Source organism: Haliotis rufescens, unplaced genomic scaffold (genome assembly GCF_023055435.1).
Source record: "Haliotis rufescens isolate VD_foot unplaced genomic scaffold, xgHalRufe1.0.p SCAF_14, whole genome shotgun sequence".
Classification (NCBI taxonomy): Eukaryota; Metazoa; Mollusca; class Gastropoda; order Lepetellida; family Haliotidae; genus Haliotis; species Haliotis rufescens.
In genome coordinates, this window is record NW_025963824.1 from 36,555,323 (window position 1) to 36,582,431 (window position 27,109).

Here is a 27,109-nt window from a genome sequence, read left to right on the forward strand (position 1 = left end):
TCTCGCATTCTCGCTATCTCGACCTTTGGAAACGAACTAAATATGTCCAAAACACGAGAATGCGAGATTGCGAGAACGCGAAATTTGGCCAAATTCTCGTGTTTTTGATACAAAGCACTTTTTGTCAATAGTCGACAATGCGAGAGAGCGACATTTGGACATGGTGAAAATCTCGCAATCTCGACTTGTCAAATTAGGCCACAAAAACATAAAATCGCGAGAACGCGAGAATGCGACATTTCATTTTCTCGCGATCTCGCGATCTCATCATGTCCAAATGTCACATTCTCGCGTTGTCGACTTTTGACAAATTGTGCTATGTATCAAAAACACGAGATCGCGAGAACGCGCGATTTTGGCAAAAAATCAAGCCCCTGGGTACGTTACCAAAATGACCAAAAGTTTATTTAAGTTTATGCTTGTTTGTTTGTTGCTTAACGCCGCACCCAGCAATATGCCAGCTATATGACGGCGGTCTGTAGATAATCGAGTCTGAACCAGACAATCCAGTGATTGACATCATGAGCATCGATCCACGCAATTGGGATACGATGACGTACATCAGCCAAGTCAGCGAGCCTGACCACCAGATTCTATTTGTCGCCTCATACAACACAATTAAGCAGGAGTACAACACAAATTAACAATAGTAAAACACATAGTAGTATAAACCAATTAAATAATATTTGCTTCCTCAAGACTGGTAGCGAATATTAAAAAATGGATCATTCCAGGAAGAAAATGTTGTATGTGAAACCTACATGGTATTTTACATTAGGAAAATAGGAACAGCTGCAACACAGTTTCATTCAATATTGTATGATTTGATGTATTATAAAGGGAAATTACATGGCGAAGAAAATATCCGCAGTTGCTGTTGCTAAATTACAGATAAGAGTGAGTGAGTATGGTTTTACGCCGATTTTAGCAATATTACAGCAATATCTCGGCGCGGGTCACCAAAAATGGGCTTCACACATTGTACCCATGTCGGGAATCGAACCCGGGTCTTCGGCTTGACGAGCGAACGCTTAAACCACTAGGCTACCCAACCGCCCCACATAGAAGATGAATACCATGTATTAATATTTTAATAAGTATAAATGACCAAGCGGATGTTGTGCCAGATGTCAACCAAATATTGGCCCCACAGACTAGGCGTCATCGGCTGGTTCTGGTTCTCTCTCAACCGTCGTTCCCTCTCGTTTGCACAAAGGGTAGAACATGATATCGAACGATGCCGTCCCGGTAACACATTATGTTCTCCGAAGACTTTAATGCCTCTCCATATCATTACACCCTCAACATGACGACGTTGGGTAACGCAAGTGTCGTTAAAACGTTATCACGAACGCCTGGAGACCATCAGAGCTGTCCAGATGAAACTTGGACTCATCTCCAACAGTCCCAGTCTTGTCTTCCGAGCCTCGTGTGCTGTCTACAACAAGCTCGGCGTGCCTGGCGGTGACGTGGAAGCAAGACTGGGCGTACCGCTGGACGACGGGGCCGAATGTTGCGCTCCTTCAAACGGTTGCGTACGGTACTGCCACTAACTGGTCTTAACCCAGGAATTGTCTGAGCTGTAAAGCAGTCTGGTAGGGATTCTGTAGATGCACCAACCGCATAGTGTTGTCTCCTTGTCGTGCTTTCAGAATTCCCACGTTACAAAGACGTGTTTTGAACGGCTGTTAGCTACACAATCATTGTGTGCTGTTCAAATTAAAAACACGTGTTTGAGTATCATGTTTCCAACAAACACGCAAACATCTAAAATGTGCGCCGTACATGAACATACACGTGCAAATTATGAATCACGAACTAAAAGTCAAAGAGATGTCTTTATAAGATATCATAATGTATATTGAAAGATGAATTATTTAATTTCAAAATTATTTCCTTAAATTTAACTTTTATATGAAGCACAGTCACTTATTCCTGTCAGTATATAAAGGCATATTCATCACATATATTTACATTCGACTCGAGATACATCGTCAATCTTCTTTCCTTATACGGGGAAATGGAGGGCTAAGTCGCCTTAGGCGCAATTCGCGATACAGAGTTGCGTCCCTTAGACACGCCAGAAACCTAATCATAGGTTCGAAATCCGGTTCGCCCCGATTACGTTTGTAGGTTTGTTAGCGCCATACCCATGTTTGGATTCCACCGAAGTGGTAAACGTCTGAGACCTGCATCACTTTGGGCTTTCCTCCAACATTAAACTGACACGCCGTGATATAACTGGAATACTGTTCAAAGCGGCGTTAAACCCAACTCACTCACCAATTCACTCACTCACTCTCTTCTCATACACTGACTACGGCCGCTGTCAAGTGGTAACTTAGGGATATAATTATTGTTCTAAATTTCAGGACTGGCATATAAATATACATGTAGATATAGATATAAACATAGTATTTATAGTTTCAGCTTGGTAAAAATGATACTTTTCAACATTGTGTCTCTGCAATATCACTAATACTAACTGGTATTATGCTAGGCATGTTGACCCATAACGTCCCCCACCACCATGTCAGCAGCGGTTCTATGAGGTGAGGTGAAATTGGGTTTAACGTCGCGTCCAAGATTATTGCATTTATATAGCGACGTGCATGCACGTGTGTGTGTGTGGCTGCTTGTACTAGTCCGGACTGATGCCGATTCATAGTGCTAGCTCACTGAGATACCATGCCGCAGTTTAACATGAATACCCCACTCAGACACAGTATACTGACTCCGAGCCGACCAGTCCTTGTTTTAGCCCCTTAATGCCGAGCACCACACAGGGTAACAACAAGTACCATCTTTTAACGTCTTTTGGTATGACGCGGCCGGGGATCGAACCCCGGACCTTCCGCTCTACGGGCGGACCCTCTACCACAAGACCACGGAGGCGGCGCGGTTCTATGACTAATACGCTGTCATCCATACAATGTTGCGTTGATGTTAGCATGTAAACACTCCAGCATGAGGACATTTTTCGAACATTGGTTAGATCATGGTGTCAAAGGCGGACATGTGTTTTTCCCTTCAAACTACCGCGTGCTTGTACTGGAGTTACGTGTCATATTAGAGCCAAGTAAACATCTGAAGTCCCCAAGACCCTAACTACCTTCGTTCAGCTAAGCTTCTAGCTAGGAAATACTATAATCCTTGGTATCCTTCATTTCACAGCAATAACGACGTAATACATCTAGGGTTGGTATTTTCAAGTTCGGGGCGGGTTTCTGGAAACGGAAATGGATCCTCTGCATGAATTGATATTACAAACTTTAGACACGATGCATTGTTTTTCTTCATTAAATGATAATATTCTTGTAATGGGGACGCGGCAAGATCATTTAAATACACTGAACATTATAATGGTGATAAATTGTCGCCTTGCCAAAACAACCAGACAACTTTTCTCGCAATTCGTCAGGACAAAGAATTTAACGGCGCAATGTCAACAATGTAAGAAATTGACCTTGAATTCCATGCGTCAATAATGTATAACAAAAATCTAGTCTCCACACCTTATCACGCGCTATTGAAATATATATATTAAGTATAAAAGCACCTTACAGATTTTGTGTTCGAAGTTTAAATGACATTAACATGTGGATAACAAATGTATATTTTACATGTTGCGAAGGTTTTGAGAGCGCAATGATTGATGATTCAACGAACTGGTTGCGCGTTGTATTCAGACTATGTGTGTGATGCGTCCACTGAGACCGCTTAAGATGGCTATCGCCCCACAAGAATTTGCACCAAGCGAGTTGCTCTTTTTAAATGGGCACAATTACTCTTACACCATTCTTCGGGTATATAACTTGATTTCAAGAATGCCTAGAAGAAACAACATATACGTAGAAACGCTTGTGTGTTTAAAAAAGACTTTAAAGGCCCGAATATTTCTCCCATGGGAGAAAATTGTAGGCCTAGCCCATGCCTACCAGGCGGAGGGGTGAAATATGAGTCTGACGGAGATCTCTGCTTTGGCCACGTGGCTGTGTAGGCGTGTACCGCATGTCATCATATGGCACTTCTAATGTAAATTTAGTGGAGTAAAGAAATGATAAACATTTCTACAGGACATTTTCCTGACAATTGTTGAAATAACATTCAAATAATTGTATATTGCCACTGACTACAAAATATCTACATCACACTCTAACAACAAACTGTACCCAGGAGTCGTACTCTCGGTTATAAATATATAACATTAAGATAATTTAAAAGTCATTTATTGTCCATGAATTATATGTGTAATATGGAAAGTGTTAAATTGAATATGAGTGAGTGAGTGAGTGAGTGAGTTGGGTTTAACGCCGCTTTTAACAGTATTCCAGTTATATCGCGGCGTGTCAGCTTAATGTGGGAGGAAAGCCCGAAGTCATGCAGGTCTCAGACGTTTACCACTTCGGTGAAACCCGCGAGCACGGGTATGGTGCTGACAAACCTAGAAACATAATTGGGGCGAACAGGGATTCGAACCCACAATCATAGGTTTCTGGCGTGCCCAAGGGACGCAACTCTGCACAGCGAATCGCGGCGCCACCCGTGCCCCCAAATTGAATATGATATGAATGTATGTAAAGGTATTAATGTGTACCAACCACGTAATGTAAATGCACCCAAAGTCTATCATACGGGAGCGCATGTGGCGACCAATTATATTTAAGTAATTGGTTTTCTGAGTTAACTGACAGGGTGCAGAGTACGGGAAGGAATACGAAATCTCGGGGAGGTGTATAGAGCTAGGGTTGTCACAGAACAGCCAAGGTGATTTAAGAGAAACTATTAGTTAAGATTAAATATATGAAATGAACAAGGGAGAAACCTGTCCGACCCATATAGATGCAAGTTAGAAAATAAACTCAGGAATTATTAGAGAGGATTAGCCTAGGAGTACGAGGTCAGAACCTTGTGTAAGTCACTAAGAAGCTGTTTGACTACTCAATCTTCAGACTAATAAACAATGTTTTATTTTATAGAAATGAACAAAATAGAACAAAATGTTCACTAATTATCAATCGTTTAATCTTTGCAAAGAATAATGTTCTACCCATTCTCCCACTGATGTCCAACATACTCCTCCCTGTCAGTCTTAGGCATCCATTGTCTTGATGCACACAGAAGGGCATTATGTCCCTCCCGTGCTTCCTGTAGTGTGTCATCCTTCTATCTTGTCTCAGAGCTGAACATTTTCTGGTTATATATGGTGTACTTGGACAAATACTTACTATTTTAAAGTATTTTCTTACAATAAACACGTGTTTTGTCTCTTTACCAACATTTCCTTCATTTATCATATACTCTCACATTGAAACACTGGTTGTGACAGCGGTAATGGCCCCAGATAGCATCTGTCTACATTCCCCTCCACGACCCGGCTGTGTCTATAGTCCTTGGCTACAACCTCTCCCCTCACCACTTTCACAGATGGACTCGTCAAACGTCAGAAGTTTTGAATATTCTTGAGAAGTTCCAAATTACTTTTCAAGATATCTATTTATGATTGCTATCTTAAAAATCATACTTATAGGCTTATTTACTCCTTGTAATACATGGAATAAATAGACCGAAAATTGAACATAGATATGCCTTTGAACTATCAGTATTTTCAAAAGAGCAGTCTAAGTGGTGTACCATTTTAACGGCATGAGGTCAAGATTGTCACTGCCATCTTTAGGAGAGGTCCACTATTTATAGGGGACGTAGGCAAAGATGATACTCGTTGTTACCATGCCTGCTGCTCGGCATAAGGGGATACAAGAAAGACCGGTCGGCTTGGAGCCATTATACTGTATCTGAGTTTGGCATCTACTTAAAACTGTGGTATTGTATCTCAGTGGGCTAGCACTGTAAGGTCGGCTTTAGCATTGACCACATAAGTTCTAAGTCGGCCAACAACGTTATTTATCGCATTACATATTAAATCTTGGCTTGGTGATTGTCAAAATCCATTTCATTAACTGACTGATTTGTGAACTCCACACGTCATAGACGCGTACAGGAAATCCGTGACTTGCGCATCAAAACAAAGGGGCAAACAAAAGTATACCGAGTTTGTTTTTTATGTAATTGAAAACTGAAAGAACAGTTGTTAAATTTGATTACAGTAAACTACGGTTATAAAAACAAAGGGGCAAACAAAAGTATACCGAGTTTGTTTTTTATGTAATTGAAAACTGAAAGAACAGTTGTTAAATTTGATTACAGTAAACTACGGTTATAGCGAACTCAAAGGGACCACTAATTTTAGTCGTAATAACCGCAGTTCGTTATAAGCAAATATACAGCTTAAAAACAAGAAATGTCGGGAACTAAAAATTGAGTTCGTTATATCGGTAAGTTCGTCATAAGCGTGTTCGTTATAAACGAAGTTTTCTATATGTCTAATTAACCATGATTAATTTATGATTCAGTTTGTGATACGTAATGTGTGGCTGGGTGGGAAAAGAATGGTAAATAAAGATGGGGATAAGAAATAAATTTGAAATATACGATCCTTACCATGTTTGAAATGTAAATTTAAGCTGAAAAAAGATCCGATCTCTATGATACCCATCCGCTGTCGAGTATTATGCGTTTTTTTACAAGCTTTAGATACAATTCTATTCCAAGAAATATAACTATGTAGAAATATTCGAGTGCTAACTAAGCAGAAATACAGTTCAATGTTTGGATATAATATCGCTAACTTAAGCTATTGTACCAGATGTTAAATTTAGAATAACACTTTCTTAGTAAATTACAGATTCTCGTACCTTTTTGGGTCGAGTCCCGTCCGGAAAGTGTTATCCCAAATATAACATTTGTTACGTTTGACCTCTTTCTGAATGGTATTGTGTGTTCAAAACTTAAGATATCGTGAACTGAAAATCTAACATATGTTAAATTGAACTGAGAGGTATGGTTTATTTTGCCCCTCAGTATATATAATTTGTTAAAGAAAATACAACCGTTTTGTGATAATGTGTCAGTAAAAAAAACCAAAGACCTTACTTTTTATGTAGTATTGCAATACGGAATAATTTTCACCTACGAAATATACTTTTGAAAATGTTGTTACTACCTGTGCGTTTCTTTTGTTGGAGGGTAGTTACAGTTAAACATATTTGCTACTTTACCAATTGCACCGTTTGAACTACATTGTCCACATTAACCAGTTGTAAGAGGCGAAATGTGGATTGGTTGGTCAGCTGTTGTGACTTCGATGATTGCGTGTCATCGTTCCAATGTTGTGTGTCCATACTCGATTATATATACAGTAAACTACGGTTATAACGAACTCAAAGGGACTACTAATTTTAGTTCGTTATAACCGTAGTTCGTTATAAGTACATATACAGCATGACTACAGCAAGTAGTCGGGACCCAAAAGTAAGTTCGTTATATCCGTCAGTTCGTTATAAGCGTGTTCGTTATAACCGTAGTTTACTGTATACATGTAGCTGGAATATTCCTGAGTGTGTAGTGGAACAGCAATCAAACCCAATGGACATTAAGAATGGGTGTGAGTGATTATGGTTTTACGCCGCTTTTAGCAATATTCTAGCAATATCACGACGGGGGACACCAGAAATGGGCTTCACACATTGTACCCATGTCGGGAATCGAACCCGGGTCTTCGGCGTGACGAGCGAACGCTTTCACCACTAGGCTACCAGACCGCCCCAACACATTAAGAATGATCGACCGGTACATGTACTCACTGTATCCGTCCGTTCTCGTCCTTATAGGCGTTGTAAGCTATCCCGTATGGTGATGACGTCAGTTGGTCCTCGTAACCAATCGACAGCTGGTATTTCTCGCCAACTGTCAACTCCATGTTTAACAGAAGGATATAAAACTCCCTCTCTTTGTCAGATATTGTCTGTACAATTCTTGGCGCGGACTGATTGGCTCTTAATGGTTTTAGTGACAGAGACTGTCTATCAATAGTTAGCTCTTTGACATTAAGCGTTATATTCCACGTCGGTTCTTTGACGTCAAGGAAGATGGATACGTTACCGTGGAGTTTGAATAATGCTGATTTATTTTGGTAGATGTCCATAAACAGTTGTATGTTGTAGTGATAAGGTACCACTTGACCAGGGAGGGTTTTGTTTACAGGCGCCGGCTGTGTTGTCGTTGTCGTGGTTGTAGGCGCAGCAGAGGAGGAGGTTGACGTTGGTGACGTCTGTGGGGTTGAGGCCGACAATGACATCATTGATGTCATCGTGGAAGTCGTTAGGTAATCTTTGCCTTAAACAAATAAATGCAAAATGTATGAAGCTGACTCAACACGGGAGGGCATAATGTATTGACTTGGATTACAGGGTTGAACCTGAATACAGCAGGTAATTGAGAAAAATTCTATACGTGGAAGGAAAATGCAGACATTTGAAAAGGACATCAGCTGGGAGCCGACCGTTTGGTGAAGGTGTGTGTGTGTGTGTGTGTGGGGGGGGGGGGGGGGGGGGGGGGGCGTATAATCTTCGATTTTTGCCCCATTCTGTTAATTGTCTGCTACTAAGATTTCAAGGTGTTTCTTGTAAAACAATATTTACGTTTATATTTTAAAAGGTTTAATGAAAAAATCTAGTTTTGCTGCCGTAGTTGAAAAACATATCTAGTCTCCTTATATAATTTTCGCGAGGTCCAGATTGAGAGATCTCATTCTCTCCGTCTTGAATTATGGCAAAAGGTCCTGTATACAGGAAACATGAAGATTGGGCATATGTGGCTTGTTTAAGAGCAAGGTTCAAGGTTGTAAAGGTGAAGAACGCGAGATCGCGAGAATGTCCCTTACAGTATTCTGTGGAGAATGTTTTCTTTCTCCACCATTCTCTGAACTTGTCCATGCACAGGGAGCACCTAACACGCAGTGAGTGAGATACGTCTTCGTGCTTGAGATATCAGAACTTCTCTGATAGCCTTTAGCACAGGTGTACATATCTCGCCCGTATCCGCTGTAACTAGCCTACTTTCTGACCTGCTCGTTAAGAAACTTTTAAAAATGATTTAATATCCACCATTACGTTAATACACCATCGTTTGGATTCCGGGTTGGAATTGGTTCCCTTAAGCCTTTACTGGTGGTAGTTAATGTCAACGTACCCCAAAGGCGTGAATCGTTGCTCATAATATCAGTCTCAGTACTGTCTGGCCAAGACTCAAATATTTACAGGTAACCGTCATATTTTCTACATGGTGTTCTTGCCACAACTCAAAACTAATCGCGTAAACCGAGTTCTCGTCTTGATGTACCACGGCCTGTCACATGTGTGGTATACACGGGAGTCGGTGAATACCAACAAAGCATCTATAAAACGCCTTTGTGTAGTCTGTACGCTTGAGTTATGAAAAATCCAGATCCATGAAGATCCGGGTTAGAATGGATCTTCAGCAACCCATACTTATCGTCAGAGGCCACTATGACTAACGTAATCGATCGCTGACTTGGTTGATGCATCTATCCCAATTGCGTGGATCGATGCTCATAATATCAATCACTCGATTTGTCCCGACTCGATTATTTACAGACCGTCGTCATATAGCTTGAATATTGCTGAGTGCGGCGTTAAAAACACACACAAAAAAAACAACAAATATGAAAAGACCAAAATAATGAGGCAGCTTCATACATTCTGGAGTACGTTCCCCCAGTCTCACGTTTCCCCGCATCACAGACACCACGAGAACAGACAGGAGAGGCGCACAGGGGCAGTCAGGCTGGGGCACGTATCTATATATATATATAGGATTACAAGTGTTTATGTTATTTCTTCAACCTTGTGTACATAACGATGTCAGCAAGTTTATACACGGATAGGAAAAGCTAATTGGCCCGATTAATTATAACTATCTAATTGCAGAAAGAATTATTTCCATGACCCATGCTCATCAGAGAGTATATTTCCGTTTCTTTGCGGAGCAAACATTCCTGATTTTCCCTGTCAAATCCTGGAAGATAAATCTTGTTCTAAGATTGATTTAAAAGGCTGTAAGTTGTTGTTGACACTGAACGTATAATTGTGGCTGTCAGTCATCCATCTGTGTATGGTATTGCATAACCGGGCAGTGTTTCAGAATTGTTTATGTACTGATTTCCACTGTGACGGTGAGGTGAAATAGGATTTAATGTCACGTAAAACTTACATTGCGACGTGCATGCACGTGTATATATGTGTGCAACAGCTCTATACCTTGCTCTATCCTGTGTGGGGAACCGAACCCATGTCTTTGGTGTCATGAGCCAGCGCTTAGCCCACAATGCTACCCTACCGTCCCGACTGTGCTGAAGAGCATAGGATACGATGTCTTCACATCACCCCCTGATAACCTGGTGTAGAACAACAAGGAGTCTTTACGCATCCGACTTGTTTGTGTAACAATATTTTTTTGTATCATGCATGCTCCCAGATGCTCATGATGTCAATCACTGGATTACCTGGTTCAGATTCTATTATTTACAGACCGCCGTCATAGGAAGTCCGTGGACAGTATTCGTCACTTCCAATATGGTGTCCGTTTGTTTACAAAACTTTCACACCTTGAAGAATAGAAATTAGACACATTTTTAATGACCCAGCTTAAAATTGGTCAGATGGCCCTTCATACCAATGACTTCAAGAATCCCAGCGCGAATTGTTGAATACTATTGTCGAATATATTCAAAACCAATATGGTTCAAAATGTCATTCATAGCCGTGAAAAGTTCAGAGGGGTTACTGATAGTTTCGGCCCGGGTTTGAGGACCTTAATTGTTAACCAAATATTCTCTTTCATATTGAAATCCGTAGACTGTGCCGACATGAGTCACATTGACGAGGGTGGGCCCACATGAGTCACATTGACGAGGGTGTGCCGACATGAGTCACACTGACGAGGGTGGGCACACGGGATGAAGACTGTAGATTTCATTGTCGGTCCTTCCTCCAAATGAAAACTCGGTTTTTGGAACCTACCACAACCTGGCATTCTTCCGAAGATATAAACTTTCCCCAGTGGCGCTTAACCGTCCATAATTTTCTTACCCGACATTTCATGTATTTTTGTCATTCTTTTATTCCATCTCATTCTTTTAAGTTTTCTCTGGACAGTCTTTTTACACGCTTCGCGGCATTCGTCACCACTCGCCCCTTTCCGTAACCTGCAAGAAGACTCGTCACGCTATCGACGAATGTTATGTGCGAAAATACGACAAACCAGTCAGAATGCGCGTATGACATCAGGTACTTCAGTCAAAGAATCCCACAGGAAAAAAAAATGATTTTACAAATGTCTTGCATCTAAAATCATACCCTAGATACAGTTAAATGTGTTCAGTCATACTGTATAAACACCGTTAGTCCCGATGTGTTAGAATAGCATCTGGAATATATATGACATGGTGATAACATACGTGAATCATTACGCAACTAGTTGGCCATTCTTTTTACTGTGCCGATTTGCGCTTAGACGGAACCCAGTGGCCACCAGAGGGGCAGAGTCGCTATTCGGCTTGCCCCGGTATTACACGAGTTGGTCACGAATGGCTTCGCGGCGCAACAGCGAAGGCGTCTTGCATCACATGTTTTGCTGAGCGCTTTGTAAAGTGACGGATACTTACGTAGCTGTAATATTGCTATGCGGTTAAACAACAAACAAACAAACAAAACGTGGTCCAGGGACACATGCGATGACACAGGTGTCTCGTGGTCAACTACGGAAATCAATAATGTGACAAGGTTTGTTTGTTTGTTTGTTTGTTTTTTGTATTAAACCTCGGATAGCTTTAACGATATTGGTTGCATTGTACATAAAGTTCGAGACAGAAACTCGGGGTTTAGAAGAGAATGTATAGAAAAAAGACATTTCCCAGTTATCATCATATTGCTTCCATGTTGACATCGACTAGTTACGTAATCAGCAACGGTAGAATAATTTTTCATCTTTAGAATTCAGGGTGAGAAAATCAATGGATAGATGCTTAATCGGTCACGTAGGCTCCGGTATTTGTCCGATTACGACACACATGCGTTCATGGCCAGAGCCAACTTTAAACGAATCAAATTGAGATATTACTACATGTAACCTGCCCTCGACCAGACAACCAGTGGTTGACAGCATGAACAACAATCCACATCGTCGGCGGGGTACGATGACACGCAGTCTCCGAGCCCAGTCCCCCGAACCATTACAAGCAGCATAGGTTGATGGGGTCAAATTCTAACGCGGAATCCCTACGGAGGAAATGACACGTACACTGTCTAATTGACAACTGTTGATATTTTATCGATAAATGCATTATATTTTTCCCTATACAGATATTAATGAAATACGTATCATTGGTTTATAGAAGTTCAGACACGACTCTTCTTTACACAACAATCAATGTCGACGTCATATTCAATTGCAAACACCATCGTCTCAAAACGAACACTAATTTCATAATTCTATTAACTTAATGGTATACTTACTTGAATTAGTAACTCCCTGGAATTCCTCTCTGACCCTTATCTCCCTGACCGGAAGTGACGTATTAGGCATGTGGCACTGACACACAACATGACGTGGTCCTGCCATGAACACTATAATGCCCACCAGAGCAGCCAGTATCACCGCCAGCAGTATCAAAGCACAGGCACAGGGGACACTCAGATAGAAGCCTCTTGTCCTCTCCTTTGACGCGTCCCCTGGTCGTCCGTCCATCCTCCGTCACAACTATAGCATACAGTATACTGGGTGACTGTATATTTGCTGTCGATGTTTGTTTTAAGCGGTTCCGGTTTCCTCCCTCGACAAGTACCAGCGATGAAGCGAGCAGCTTCACAGATGGAATAGCAAAGCTTTAGCTGGTTCTCCCATCGCGTTTCTCGTCACCCCATCTCCGCCTCCAGAGAGCACGCGTGACTTGCAGTCAAACTTTACACCACAGTACTCTGCAGCATTAACACATGATACATCTACGGTAAACAAGTTGTTTCGTTTAAACATAATATTATCTATTTTATTACAGATGTGTGGATCGTTGGACCCATCTCCTCAGCCCGCACACTGCGACTATCATTCAGCCATCAATACAAAATATCTCACACACGCACCACTGCATTTACGTCATGCCAAACAGGCCCAGCAGTTACAACTCTGTGGCAATACATTTTATTTTTCTGCCTTCTTCTTTGTGGTTTTGACTGTACATGTATACAGATCTGTGCGGCGAATTCGGATATAGCGCACTGTTGAAATCCTTCAGCTGTCACAGCTCTTGTTTATGAGTTGATGAATACCTCATCGGGGACACAGGTGGCCCAGTCGTCTACGTGTTCGCCATTCTTTATGTGCAGAGTTCCATCCCTTAGGGATGACAGAAAGTAGTAGGTTTGAATCCCGGTTCGCTGATTATATTTTCTGGTTTGTCAGCATCATATTCGTGATCATGTGTTTCGCTAAAGGAGTGAACGTCTGGGACCTGCATCACTTCGGTACGGCGGGTAGTGGGGTGGCATCCTTGACCAGGTATAAGCGGGTAGTGGGGTGGCATCCTTGACCAGGTATAAGCGGGTAGTGGGGTGGCATCCTTGACCAGGTATAAGCGGGTAGTGGAGTGGCATCCTTGGCCAGGTATAAGCGGGTAGTGGGGTGGCATCCTTGACCAGGTATAAGCGGGTAGAGGAGTGGCATCCTTGGCCAGGTATAAGCGGGTAGAGGAGTGGCATCCTTGACCAGGTATAACTTGGTAGTGGAGCGGCATCCTTGACCAGGTATAAGCTGGTAGAGCAGTGGCATCCTTGGCCAGGTATAAGCGGGTAGAGGAGTGGCATCCTTGACCAGGTATAACTTGGTAGTGGAGCGGCATCCTTGACCAGGTATAAGCGGGTAGAGGAGTGGCATCCTTGACCAGGTATAAGCGGGTAGAGGAGTGGCATCCTTGACCAGGTATAAGCGGGTAGAGGAGTGGCATCCTTGGCCAGGTATAAGTGTGTAGAGGAGAGGCATCCTTGGCCAGGTATAAGCGGGTAGAGGAGTGGCATCCTTGACCAGGTATAAGCTGGTAGAGCAGTGGCATCCTTGGCCAGGTATAAGCGGGTAGAGGAGTGGCATCCTTGACAGGTATAAGCTGGTAGAGCAGTGGCATCCTTGACAGGTATAAGCGGGTAGAGCAGTGGCATCCTTGACCAGGTATAAGCGGGTAGAGCAGTGGCATCCTTGACCAGGTATAAGCGGGTAGAGCAGCGGCATCCTTGACCAGGTATAAGCGGGTAGAGGAGTGGCATCCTTGACCAGGTATAAGCGGGTAGAGCAGTGGCATCCTTGACCAGGTATAAGCGGGTAGAGCAGTGGCATCCTTGACCAGGTATAAGCGGGTAGTGGAGTGGCATCCTTGACCAGGTATAAGCGGGTAGTGGGGTGGCATCCTTGGCCAGGTATAAGCGGGTAGAGGAGTGGCATCCTTGGCCAGGTATAAGTGTGTAGAGGAGTGGCATCCTTGACCAGGTATAAGCGGGTAGAGGAGTTGCATCCTTGACCAGGTATAAGCGGGTAGAGGAGCGGCATCCTTGACCAGGTATAAGCGGGTAGAGGAGTGGCATCCTTGACCAGGTATAAGCAGGTAGAGGAGTGGCATCCTTGACCAGGTATAACTTGGTAGTGGAGCGGCATCCTTGACCAGGTATAAGCGGGTAGAGGAGTGGCATCCTTGACCAGGTATAAGCGGGTAGAGGAGCGGCATCCTTGACCAGGTATAAGCGGGTAGAGGAGTGGCATCCTTGACCAGGTATAAGCGGGTAGAGGAGTGGCATCCTTGACCAGGTATAAGCGGGTAGAGGAGTGGCATCCTTGACCAGGTATAAGCGGGTAGAGGAGTGGCATCCTTGACCAGGTATAAACGGGTAGAGGAGCGGCATCCTTGACCAGGTATAAGCAGGTAGAGGAGCGGCATCCTTGGCCAGGTATAAGCGGGTAGCAAGAATGCATAGCTATGTACACAGCTTCCAACAACAGGGTATTGCTGGGTCAAAAGACATATGTGTTAAACATGACGACTTCTTTTTCCCGCACAGCCTGCTGTTGTTCAGACGGACATATAATGTTACATGTGTGCATGCAAAAACAGCTCATCTGCTCTCTCTAGTGCGAGTGGAATTTAAGTGATCTAATCTAAAGTTACACCCAAACCACGCGCTGTACCGTGTAAGTGCCCATGAACCGTTCTATAGTGAGGAAGGTCCGCGTTCATATATAGAGAACCGCAAAAGAAACGTCACCATGGATAGATATATGAGAAAAGTTATTTGTCCAAAAACTGTAAACATACTTTGAGATATATTAAAAAGATGAAACTTGGCAAAGGTTGAAATAAAAGTGTCAAATGTTCGAGTTAAAGTGAAACACAACACTAGACTCCGAGAAAATGGCATCACAAGTCAGTATCTCGTGTGTAGCCATGTGCATTGATGACTGTCGTGCAAGGTCGATACGTGGAATGGATGAGGCGGTTGATGAAGGCCAAAGGCACTTGAGCCCACACTCTGAAGAACGCCTGACGCAGTTCAGCTGCAGTTGTCGGCCTTGGTCTGACGTCATCAGCCGTCGTTCAATCTCGTCCCACAGGTGCTCAATGGGAATTAAACCGGGACTGAGGGCAGGCCACTGCATGGTTCTGATGTCATTCTGCTGGAGGAAGTCTCTTGTTGGTCTCGCAGTGTGAGCACGGGCGTTATCATGCTGAAACTCGTGGTTACGGCGACGTGCCAAATGAGGTATGGCGTATGGTCTCAAGACTTGATCAATGTACCGAGCTGCTGTGACAGCATTGCCTCTCCCTGGACCGATGTTCTGGAAGACCACAGGGCCGACCCTCTGTGCAAGACCAATTCCGTCCCAGACCATGATGCTCGGACCACCCCACGAGTCTCTGTCAACAACACAAGATCCGAATAACGTTCCCCACGATGTCGCCAGACTCTCTCTCTATTGTTGAGATACAGTAACAGCTCTCGTCTGAGAAGAGGACTCTTCTCCACTGCTGGTGGAGCCAATGCTGGTGCTATGTTGCCCACTGAAGACGGTTCCGGCGATGACGTGGTGTTAGAATGGGACCTCGGTGTTGCCTGTGACAGTGGAAGTGTCTGCTCGTCAGTCGTCGACGCACGGAGTCCACACGAGTGTGTCGCTGGTGCGTCCCCATGGTCTGTCGAGCAATTTCCGCAGCAGTAAAAATGCGTTCTTGAAAATGCTGTTACACAATCTGACGATCCTGACGTCGGGTCTTGGTCTTCCAATACGTGGTCGGTCATCTGTAGTGTTGGTGGTCTGGTACCGTTGCTGGAGCCTGTATATGGTCCTTACGTGGACTTGAAATGCATTGGCTACTTGCCGGGCGGTTTGTCCAGTTTGCAATCGTCCAAGGGCTTGGTGTTGCTGATTTCTTGTCAATCTTGGCATGTGGTAGCAATTATAACGAATGAATGCTATCCGATTTGGGTGGATGTTTATAGGGCAAAAAAATGGGGGAACGCATGTGCATTTCAGTTTGCACGGACCTCACGTGCATCGTGTTACCATGGCCGTTGCCATGCGTTCGGGCGACCGGTTTTATTGTCATCTGCTTTGTTTTTTATCATCAAATTTCATTTTCTGGACAAGGTAATGTTAAATTTTAGAATTTGTGACAAAAATTACCCAGATATTTAAATGACAACTTTTCATGCAGTGTTACTTGGGGTGACGTTTCTTTTGCGGTTCAGTATAGTTTGGCCCTCTATGAAGGCTCATACTCCAATGAACTCACACGAAGTGAAAGTCAATTCTTAAACGCCTTCCAACTAGGTCGATCTCTACATGTAATTCAGTGTCTCTCATAGAACCCCTTCAGTGTTGCCTTCAGTGGTCCAATCTTAAACTTACCCAGTATGCAGTACCCTTTTCCTCTTTAAACACCTCACGTAAGTAGGAACATAGAGAATACTCCACACATTCTCGTTAGATACCAAATTTACGAAACTCACACTCGCTCGGTCAGATACAATGCAGGGTTCACGAGTTTCGTAAAAATTGAATCTAACGTAAATAAGTGTGGTATTTTATTTATAACCCAATTCAAATATGTATTTATGTGTAAATATATAACAACTTTCTGTCGTTAACAGGCCAAACTGAAACCGCTTGTAAATCTGGTTGTGCATAAATATTAATATATGCCCAAATATGGGCATTGTTGACATTTCTATGCATACACGTTCCTGCTGTTGTGTGTGCAAACATGCCGGCACCAACGCTCAAGATCCTTTAAAACGAATATCTTCAACGAATGTCATTCCAGGGCATTGTTGTTAGTACGCTGTACAACTGTTAGAACACATAAAAAAGAAAATGAATTTGAATTTCGGACCAACACTAAGTCCATCGCAACGACGGGGTCTCGGTTGACAATCAAAATGGTTTGGTTTCCTGGATCTATCAGCTGAATTTTATATTTTGTCCGTATCATTTTGAAAGAGGGAAATTATAGAGGGAAGAGGGATAGAGCGTGCACGCCAAAAACGTTTATGATAACTGAACTCAAGTCTGCTAACGTGTCACTGGCAGCTTCGAAGGGCAAGGTCACCATCTGTATAAGAAAAGACACCTATGATCTACTCACAGCGTTTTACGCTGGAGATCAATAGGGAATGTTATTGTGCACATTTGGGATGTTTTGGGGCCACAAAACAGAAGTCAGGCACACTTCCACGGGGTTTTCGAACGATTTGTATCGGAACTGTTCACCTTGAGTGATCTGGTCGTGCAGCCGTGTATCCAGTGTTCAATCAACAGGAACATGCAACTTATAATAATAACAAACAAACTCGCAGACGGGGCCGAAGGCGGGTGAGTTAAGAATTTTCTGTTGCACTCCTTCATAGCTTTCGGCCCCGTCTGGGAGTATGTTTGTTATATTAAAAACCTTCGGAAGCAATGTCACAAACTACGCTTCGAATGGGCACAAATAGTTGTCCAAATAGTGTTGTGATGCTTCATCTTTCTCACCCCCTATGTATAGGCAGCTATATGCAAGTAGTATGTACTTATTATACCAATGGTGAGTTGTGGCCATATGTTTACTAGCTGTGTCAAATATATGTTGACTTAATTATCCCGAACCGTAGAAATAACTTCAGTGTGTGAAATATTAGAGGCGCTTGACCAGTGGATAGTTACATCCCGCTGGCCAAAGGATCGAATTTGGGACAGATAAAACCAGGGACTGACAGCATGAGCAACCATGCACGTCATGAATGACTAGCAGAACACGAACAAAGCCATCTCACCGGGGCCGTGACTCACATCTAGTCGCTGAAATTAACATATTTGACAGAAAAAAACAGTTGTTAATCACAATTGTTAAATATGATAAAAAGGAGCCCAAAGATTCTCTTCATTAGAACTGATACTGCAGTAATCTAGACTTGCCAGTTATTATAGACTTGCATGGGCTGTATTGGATATATTTGGTTCAGGCCGAGGCGGTAGACCGGGCCCTGTAGGTGACTCTGATGTCAAGCGTGGGGTACTGGGAACATACCAACACAGAGTCCGTGCCCAATAGTGAGTGAGTGAGTGAGTGAGTGAGTGGGAGAACGCGCAAATGTTATTTAACACCATATTTAGCAATATTCCAACGATAACACGTCGTTTGGCGTTGGAGTGAGTGAGTGAGGAGGGGAATGTATAAATGTTATTTAACACCATATTTAGCAATAATCCAACAATAACACGTCGTTTGGCGTTGGAGTGAGTGGGGTTGGGAGTGTATAAATGTTATTTAACACCAAATTCAGCAATATTCCAACAATAACACGTCGTTTGGCGTTGGAGTGAGTGAGTGAAGTGGGGAGTGCATAAATATTACTTAACTCCATATTCAGCAATATTCCATTGATAACGCGTCGTTTAGCGATGTGGGTTGTTCTGATACATTCAACTCTCAAAACTGACAATAGAGGAGAAATGTTAAAATGTTGCATCACGCTTGATCTCATTAATAATACTTCTCATAAGCCGGCATATAAGTTTAGATATGATGAAATATGATACTGGAACCTATAAATCGATCATTTATGTGCCTACTCAATGAAGTTAATGTTCCACAAAGAGCAAAGGTGTCTTTCTGTCGATATCCTTGGCTTGTTCCAAACCTCCTGTCTTGGTGATAAAAACAATTTTCTGTGTTTTCTGTTAAACGATTCACCAACAATTTTCAAATTATAAAGAAGGCGCAGAAAGGTTTGCCACCGGTGGGGCACGCTCACCTTTTCGCAAACACCTGGTATCATCACAATTTGAAAGTGATTCATAAACACATGCTCATGATATAGAAGGTAAACGCCCAATCGACTCGTTTTCGAAAGTATGGAAAGGATTTTGTCGGTTTTATTTAACAACTTTCAGTATTTCACATGCATGGTTTTAATGCTATTGAATCGTTATACCTTGACTTGAAACCCAGGCATTTGATGTATTTTCCCTACTTTTGAAAAAAAAATTGTATTGCAAACATGTTGACGTGTTCTGCCAACTGGCACGATGAACACATGGTTATTTAAGCAACAAATCATGAAAAACACTATCTTTCCAATATCCAGAGACGTGTGGTGCGGTGGGGTGTGGGGTGGTTAAAGCGTTCGCTTATCACACTGAAGCTCCGGGTTCGATTCCCCACATGGGTGCAACGTGTGCAGCCCATTTCTGGTGTCCCCCGTCGCCATATTCCTAGAATATTGCAAAAAGCGTCATAAAACCATACTCGCTCACTCACTCACACGTTTCCTTACATAGATTCCGAAAAAGGTAAAAAAAATATCATTATGCATTTATTGCTGGGTCTCATTAATCGTGAAATCATCATTATGTATTTGTTTTAAATCTGAATGTTTACTGTACGAGATATGTGCAATCACTGACACTGACTTTATTATATATATGCCATACCATTTGTACTGTATAAGGTGCCGCAGTTGTATGTGTATACATGTATGTGACAGAAATATAGGATCGTGGTTCGAATCCTGGTTTGCTCCTCTTGTTTCTCCAGGGTTACACCAAAGTGTTAGGAGGCCTTCCTCCAACGACTGGCTGACATACCGGGAAATAATACCAAAGCTGTTCAAAACGGCGAAACACAACCCCCTCCACATGCTTTCAACACATCTACAAGTTTATCAAGCTCTACACTAGCTAAAGGTGTTTTGCAAGACGGAAGGATATGCTACTCCGTGACCGGAAACACCGACAACTCCACCAGCTCTTGAAAACATGGCATTCCGGCGTACGTACATGTTGTTTATGGTTTGGTTTGGTTTGTTGTTTAACGCCGCACTCAGCAATATTCTAGCTGTATGACGGCGGTCTGTAAATAATCGAATCTGGACCAGACAATCCAGTGATTAATATCATGAGCATCGATCCACGCAATTGGGATCGATGACATGCATCAACCAAGTCAGCGAGCCTGACCACCCGATCCCGTTAGTCGCCTCTTTCGACAAGCATAGTCGCCTTTTACGGCAAGAATGGGTTGCTGAAGACCTATTCCACCCCGGATCTTCACGGGTCGCGCGAAAGGTAAAGATGATGAGTGATGCAAGCATGGCAAGCATGGGTTGCTGAAGTACCCGTGTCAGACGAATAGGTTCATGTTTGTCTGTTTGTTTGTTTGTTTTACTCTCCCCCGGTAATATTCCTTCTAAATAACGGTGTTCTGTTCGTAATCGAGTCTTGACCAGACAATCCAGTGATTGACACGAGCATCGATTAGGAAAGGATGATTTGCATCAACCAAGTAAGCGGATAAGACCAATTCTGAACAATCATTGATTAAGCCACCTGTCGTCACAATCATTGGCTATCGGGGACCATTTCTAACCCAGTAATGCCATGAGCTTTTACTGCCACTCAGTGAGTTGTTCATCACCTTGTGTGAGTGGGTTGGGATGTATCCAAACTGGGTTTCGGTTTCACGGCAAGTGCAAGGTTAGCTTCAACGCAACTGAGTATTTTCAGCTTTACCACAACTGAGTGAGTTCAGTTTTACCGCAACTGAGTTCAGTTTTACCGCAACTGAGTTCAGTTTTATCACAACTGAGTGAGTTCAGTTTTACAACAACTGAGTAAGTTCAGTTTTACCACAACTGAGTGAGTTAAGTTTTACCCAAACTGAGTGTAATTACTATTCAGTTTTACCACAACCGAGTGAGTTTTTGTTTTACCGCAACTGAGTGAGTTCAGTTTTACCGCAACTGAGTGAGTTCCGTTTTACCGCAACTGAGTTCAGTTTTACCGCAACTGAGTTCAGTTTTATCACAACTGAGCGAGTTCAGTGTTACCGCAACTGTTTAAATTCAGTTTTACCACAGTCTCGCCGCAACTGAGTGAGACCAGTCTCGCCGCAACTGAGTGAGATCAGTCTCACCGCAACTGGGTCAGATCAATCTCATCGCAACTGGGTCAGATCAGTCTCACCATAACTGAATGAGATCAGTCTCAACTTACTTACTTACTTACTTTGGAGATTTAACGTGCGCTTTCCGACTGATGCGTATTTCGCACACGGGCCCGGCCAGGCCATTTAATGTGTTTCCGAAAGGGGCGAAGGTGGTCTGTGCAACCCAAGAGGGGGGTTTTAGGGGTTGCTTATATAGAATTTGGGAATTTTGAGATTTGGAATAGATGCCGATTGGTATGGGGAGGAGAACTAAGGGAGCTGGGTATGGTGGATGTTTGTTTGTTCATGTGATTTTGATTTGGTAGGTTATTGTGTTTTTAGATGCGTTTTATTAGTTCCGTTTTTATTAAGAATACGCCTAAGGCCTTGAAGTTTTCTAGTTTATTTTGTGGGTTTAGTATTGCTTCTAGAGTTAGAGCCTTGTTTAGATTGAGGGTGGTTTGTAATGCGGTTCGATGTGTTAGGTAGTGTGTGCAGTTGATGAGTGCGTGTTCTGGGGTTTCTGGTTGTTTGCAGTGTGGGCAGTTACCTGTAGTGTGTTTTTTAATTTTTTTAAGGTGGTTATTTAGGTTGGTGTGTCCTGTTTGGAGTTTAGTGATTACTCTGTCGATTTTTTTCGATGGATGGAGAATTTTGGGTTTGGTTAGTGGTTTGCTGAGCACTTTTTTGATTTGGCTATTTGAGTTTAGATATAGGTTATGCCATTTTTTTGTGAGTTTTTGCTTGTTTACACTTTTAATTTCTGATTTTGAGATGGGTAAGTTTAAGCTTATTTCTGGGATTTTGAGGGATAGTTTAGCTGCTTTATCGGCGTTTTCGTTACCGTATATTCCTACGTGGGCGGGTATCCACAAGAAGGTTATTTGTTTGCCAGCCTTAGTTAGGTCGTTGGAGCTTTTAAGTATTTGATTTATTAATTTAGGTCGGTTTTTGGTATTTTTGTTTTGGAGGGCTTGCAGTCCACTTAGGGAGTCGGTAAGTATTAGGATATTTTTGTGTTTTTTGGATTCTTGATTATGGAGGGCTGAGGCCATGCCCATTAGTTCTGCCGTGAATATTGATTGGTTGTTTGGGAGTCGGAAGGATCGTGTGGTTTTAGTTGGTTGTGTGGTATGGACTCCGAAACCTGTGTGTTTGGAGGTCGGATCTGAGGATCCGTCCGTGTAAATGTGACACCAATTTGGCCAATTTTCGTGTATGTATGCTAGTGTGGTAGTTTTAGCTATGTTTGGGTCGGTTTGTTTATTTATTTGGCTAGCTAGTGTTGTGTCTATGTTGGGTATTTTAAGTTTAGGGGTGAAGATATTTGATTGTTTGCAGTTTTGTTTAAGATTTTTAATTTGGTGTTCATTTAGGTAGTTTGTTATTCTTTGGGATATTGGGGTAAGTAAGGGGTGTTTGCGAGCTAGAGCTTGGTTTTTGGGGCTGATGTTTTGGTTTATTAAGTTTTGGATGAGAGGGTTTGATTGGGACGCGGCCCAGAAATTTAAGCTTAGCTGTTCCCTGCGTAGACTTAGTGGCATTTCTCCTGTTAAGGCCTGAAGTGAGGTGTAGGAGGTGCCATGTTGGGTGCGTGTAATTAGTTTGAGAGCCTGATATTGTATTGAGTCAAGTTTTTTAGATAGAGAGTTGTTTAGGGTGTTGTATATGGCGCAGCCGTAGTCTAATTTTGATCTAATTAGTGATATGTAGAGAGAGAGGAGGGTATCTTTGGATGCTCCCCAGTTAGAGCCAGTTAGGCATCTTAGGGTGTTTAGGTCTTTACTGCATTTAGTTGTTAGGTTTTGGATGTGAGCATCGAAAATAAGTCCTAAGAATTTTGTTTGTTTTTGAAATTTGATTGTTTGATTGTTTAGCTGGAGGATTGGGGAGGCGGGTTTCATGTTTTTATGTTTGAATACTATTCCTGTTGTTTTTTTCTGAGTTAAGGGAGAAGCCCCATTTGTCAGCCCATTGTTGTATTTTATTAAGAGATTTTTGGAGTAGATTTTGGACCATGTTCATGCTTTTAGTGCGGATCCAGATGGCTCCATCATCCGCGAAATTTGATGTGTTTACTTTAGGGGATAGGCCCTCGAATAGATCGTTTATCATTATATTGAAGAGGGTGGGGCTGAGGATACTGCCCTGTGGAGTACCATTTTCTAGGGGACATTGGTCCGATAGAGTTTGGTCTATACCCACGGTTATTTTACGATTGTTTAGGAAGTCCTGGATGTAGTTTATTATCTGACCTTTGAGTCCTATTTTTTTAAGTTTTTGTATTAGCCCATCGTGCCATACCATGTCGAAAGCTTTAGAGAAGTCTATGAAGATGCCTGTGGTATATTGTTTATTTAGTTGTCCTGTCTCAATATCTTGTTCTAGTCGGACGAGGTTATCTAGGGTTGAGCGGCCAGGAGTGAAACCGCTTTGATCTGGGTTTATGATGTTATTTTGGGTTAAGTAATGTTGTAATCTATTTTTAGCCATTGATTCCATTACTTTACATAAGTTTGAAGTTAGGGATATTGGCCTATATGAGTTAGCTTGATTAGCTGGTTTATTAGGTTTAGGGATTGGTATGACTAGGGCCTGTTTCCAGGGAGTAGGAACCTGTCCGTTTAGGTAGATGAGATTGTATAGTTTGAGTAGTGCCTGGAGTAGTTTTAGGGGGAGTTTTTTAATTATTTGGTAAGAAGTTAGGTCTAATCCTGGGGCTGTGCCCTTTTTCCTGTTTTGGATTACGTAGAGGAGCTCCTCCATTGTGTAAGGTTGATTTATTTCTAGATTGTTATTGTTTGGTTCTTTTGTGGGTTTGTTTTCTGTTTTAAGTTTATCTTGGAATTTTTTACTGAAGTTGGTGTTACTGCTAACGGCCGAAAAGTGGTTGGCGAGATTATTTGCTTTTTGGGCGGGGTTGGTTGAGTTGTCAATGTTAGGTTTTTTTATGTCGTTTTAAGCCTCTGATGGCGTGGATTTTGCGCCAGACCATTCTGGCATCTGTACGGTTATTTATACCTTCGCAGAATTTTTTCCAGTCTCTACTTTTGGCTATTTGGACTAGTTTTTGAACCTGGTGGTTTAGTTCGTGGGCTATGTTTAAATATTTGTAGTCTCGTTTTGCTTTATTGAAGGCTGATTTACGTTTTCGTCTAGTCTGTTCTATTTCCTCATTTCACCATGGTACCGTCGGTTTGCCTGTCTTAGATGTTTTGAAGGGGATGGAGGTTTTGGCTGCGTTTATTAAATAGTCTGTGGGGTTTTTACAATAGGTTTCTGGATCATTATTTTCTATTTCGTTTAAGTTAGCTTCGTTGCAGATATCTTGGAATTGGTCCCAGTTAGCTTTATTGTAATGGAATTTTGGTTCTTGGTTTTCTGTTTGGATTGGTACGTTTGTATTTCCTATGGTTATGTTTATGGGGAAGTGGTCACTACCTAGCGGGACGTCGTGCACTTCCCATTGAGTACTTTGGGCTAGATCTGCGGTGCATATGGTAAGGTCGATAGCCGACATTTTTTGGTTTATCTTATCGTACCTCGTGGGTTGGTTGCTATTAAGGAGTACTAGGTCGTTTGTTTCTATCCATTCGGAGATTAATTTGCCATGATTATCTATTTTATCATCTATGCTCCATGTAGGATGGTGAGCGTTAAAGTCTCCTAGGAATATAGTAGATTTATCGCTTATTTGGAGTAGTTTGTTTAGATCCTCAGGTTGGACTTTTTGTTCCGCCCAGTGGTAAATATTTATGATGTTATGTTTCGGTTATTTAATGTGATTTTAATGCCGTTGGCTTCTAGGTTTGGCGTGTCTATTTTTATTTCTTCGTAATTTATATCTTCCCTGATAAATATGATTAGTCCTCCTGCGGCTCTTCTTGTTTTCGGTTTAGCTCTGTCAGTTCTAACTGAGTTGTAGTAAGGTAGTGTGAATTTGGATTTTTTTGAGAATTTGGTTTCCTGTATACAAGCAATGTGAGGGCCTTTATTTAGTTTAAATTTAGTTTTTAGTTCATGGCCGTGGGAGGTGAGTCCGTTGGCGTTCCACTGAAAAATATTTAGTCCTTCGAATATTGGGTTCGGGTGATTGGTGATTTATTTTTTATTTTATTCGGTGAGTTCTTTTAGATGGAGGTTAAAGAGGAAGAAGGGAAGATTGGTTAATTTTAGATTGAAAGCTACTTTGTGGAAGGATTTCATGCTAGCTTTTGGTGAGTTTTGACTATGCATGTATGCTAGGAGTAAGGTGAGGTTATTTAGGTTTTGGGTGTTGGTTGGTTGGGGAGTTTGGTTTGTTTTAGTTGGAGTAGTGTCTATTGTTTCCTCAGTAATGGAGAAATCTTCGTCATCGGTTAGATTAGGTTTAGCTGATTGAGTTTCCATGGGGGAGGCATGTGATGTGGAGGATTGTGAAGGTGTTTGTGGGATGGGTGTAGCTGATGATTTCTTAGTGTTTGTGTTTTGTTGTTGTGCTTGCTTGTGGGAGAGTGTTGTTACCATATGGGCTGTAGGGTGCTTGGATGAGGGTCGTGTTGTGGTGGTCATTTTGAGGTTTGTTTTGCATGCGGGGGTTGATGTTTTGGCTATGTGAGATGTGGGAGGGTTCGTGGTTGGTTGAGTGGCTGCTTGTGTGTGTGAGGTGGGTGCGGTTTCTCGGTAGGGGGCCCAGACAGAGCTGTCGGTTATGGGTGTGGTGTTTGTTTGTGGGATGGTGTTTGGGTGTGGTGTAGGGAGGAGTGGTTTAGATGCAGGTGTAGCAAATTTTCGTGTTTGGATTTTGGCCGTGTCTATGTTTATGTGTTTGTTTACGAAAACGTAAATCAGTCTCATCGCAACTGGGTCAGATCAGTCTCATCGCAACTGATTGAGATCAGTCTCACCGCAACTGAGTAAGCTCAGTCTCACCGCAACTGAGTGAGCTCAGTCTCACCGCAACTGAGTGAGATCAGTCTCACCGCAACTGAGTGAGCTCAGTCTCACCGCAACTGAGTGAGCTCAGTCTCACCGCAACTGAGAGAGATCAGTCTCACCGCAACTGAGTGAGATCAGTCTCGCCACAACTGAGTCTCATCGCAACTAAGTGTTTCACGACTTCATGCTTCACCGACTCACATTATACAGTTTGCGTCAATGGAAGCGTACATCCTTATTGTTGGAACGAGGAACAGGGCATATATGAGCAAGTCTGCTGACCAGTGTTTGTTTGCACAAGATGTCTGCGGTATGGATGACAGTTAAGCAGATGTGACACTCGGTGTCAACTGCCTCGGGGTGTCACGTTAGTCTATTTGGCTTTTTGTGTCGCTCAGCACAAAGACTTGGGCCACGGCTTACTTATATGCTCCCTTCACTTGCTTACAACCCAAACGACTACCCGAAGAACAGTCACGGTGCTCCGAAACATCTGGGACTTCGGTGTACTATAATGCGTGATAAATGTATTCCTAAACTTAAAGATTTTATGTGATTGTGTACATTATCAATTATATGTCGGGTGTTTTGTGTTTTCCGACTGCATGTTGTTTTGCGCCCCTGCCAGGAACAGCCATCGCACTAGATTCATTACATGGTCCTCACGTTTGCCAGGACATCCGCTTGTTTGCCGTGTTAAGCTTAATTCGTCCATATTACAAGGACTGGTGTGATCGGAGTCAGTACACTGTGTCTGATAATATGTGGGGTATC

General features: G+C 42.5%; 1 protein-coding gene across 1 annotated transcript in view; it reads right to left on the bottom strand.

Annotated features, from left to right (window-relative positions):
• LOC124113185 (aminopeptidase N-like) overlaps positions 1-13,011 on the bottom strand; it is a 47,895-nt gene extending 34,884 nt beyond the window's left edge. Inside the window, exons 1-2 of the mRNA XM_046473459.2 lie at positions 12,435-13,011; positions 7,704-8,235 (exon numbers count right to left, since the gene is read on the bottom strand). Coding sequence (XP_046329415.2) covers positions 7,704-8,235; positions 12,435-12,666 — 764 coding nt within the window. The 5' untranslated portion in view covers positions 12,667-13,011. The remainder of the gene's footprint in view (positions 1-7,703; positions 8,236-12,434) is intronic.
• Between the last annotated feature and the right edge of the window lie 14,098 nt (positions 13,012-27,109).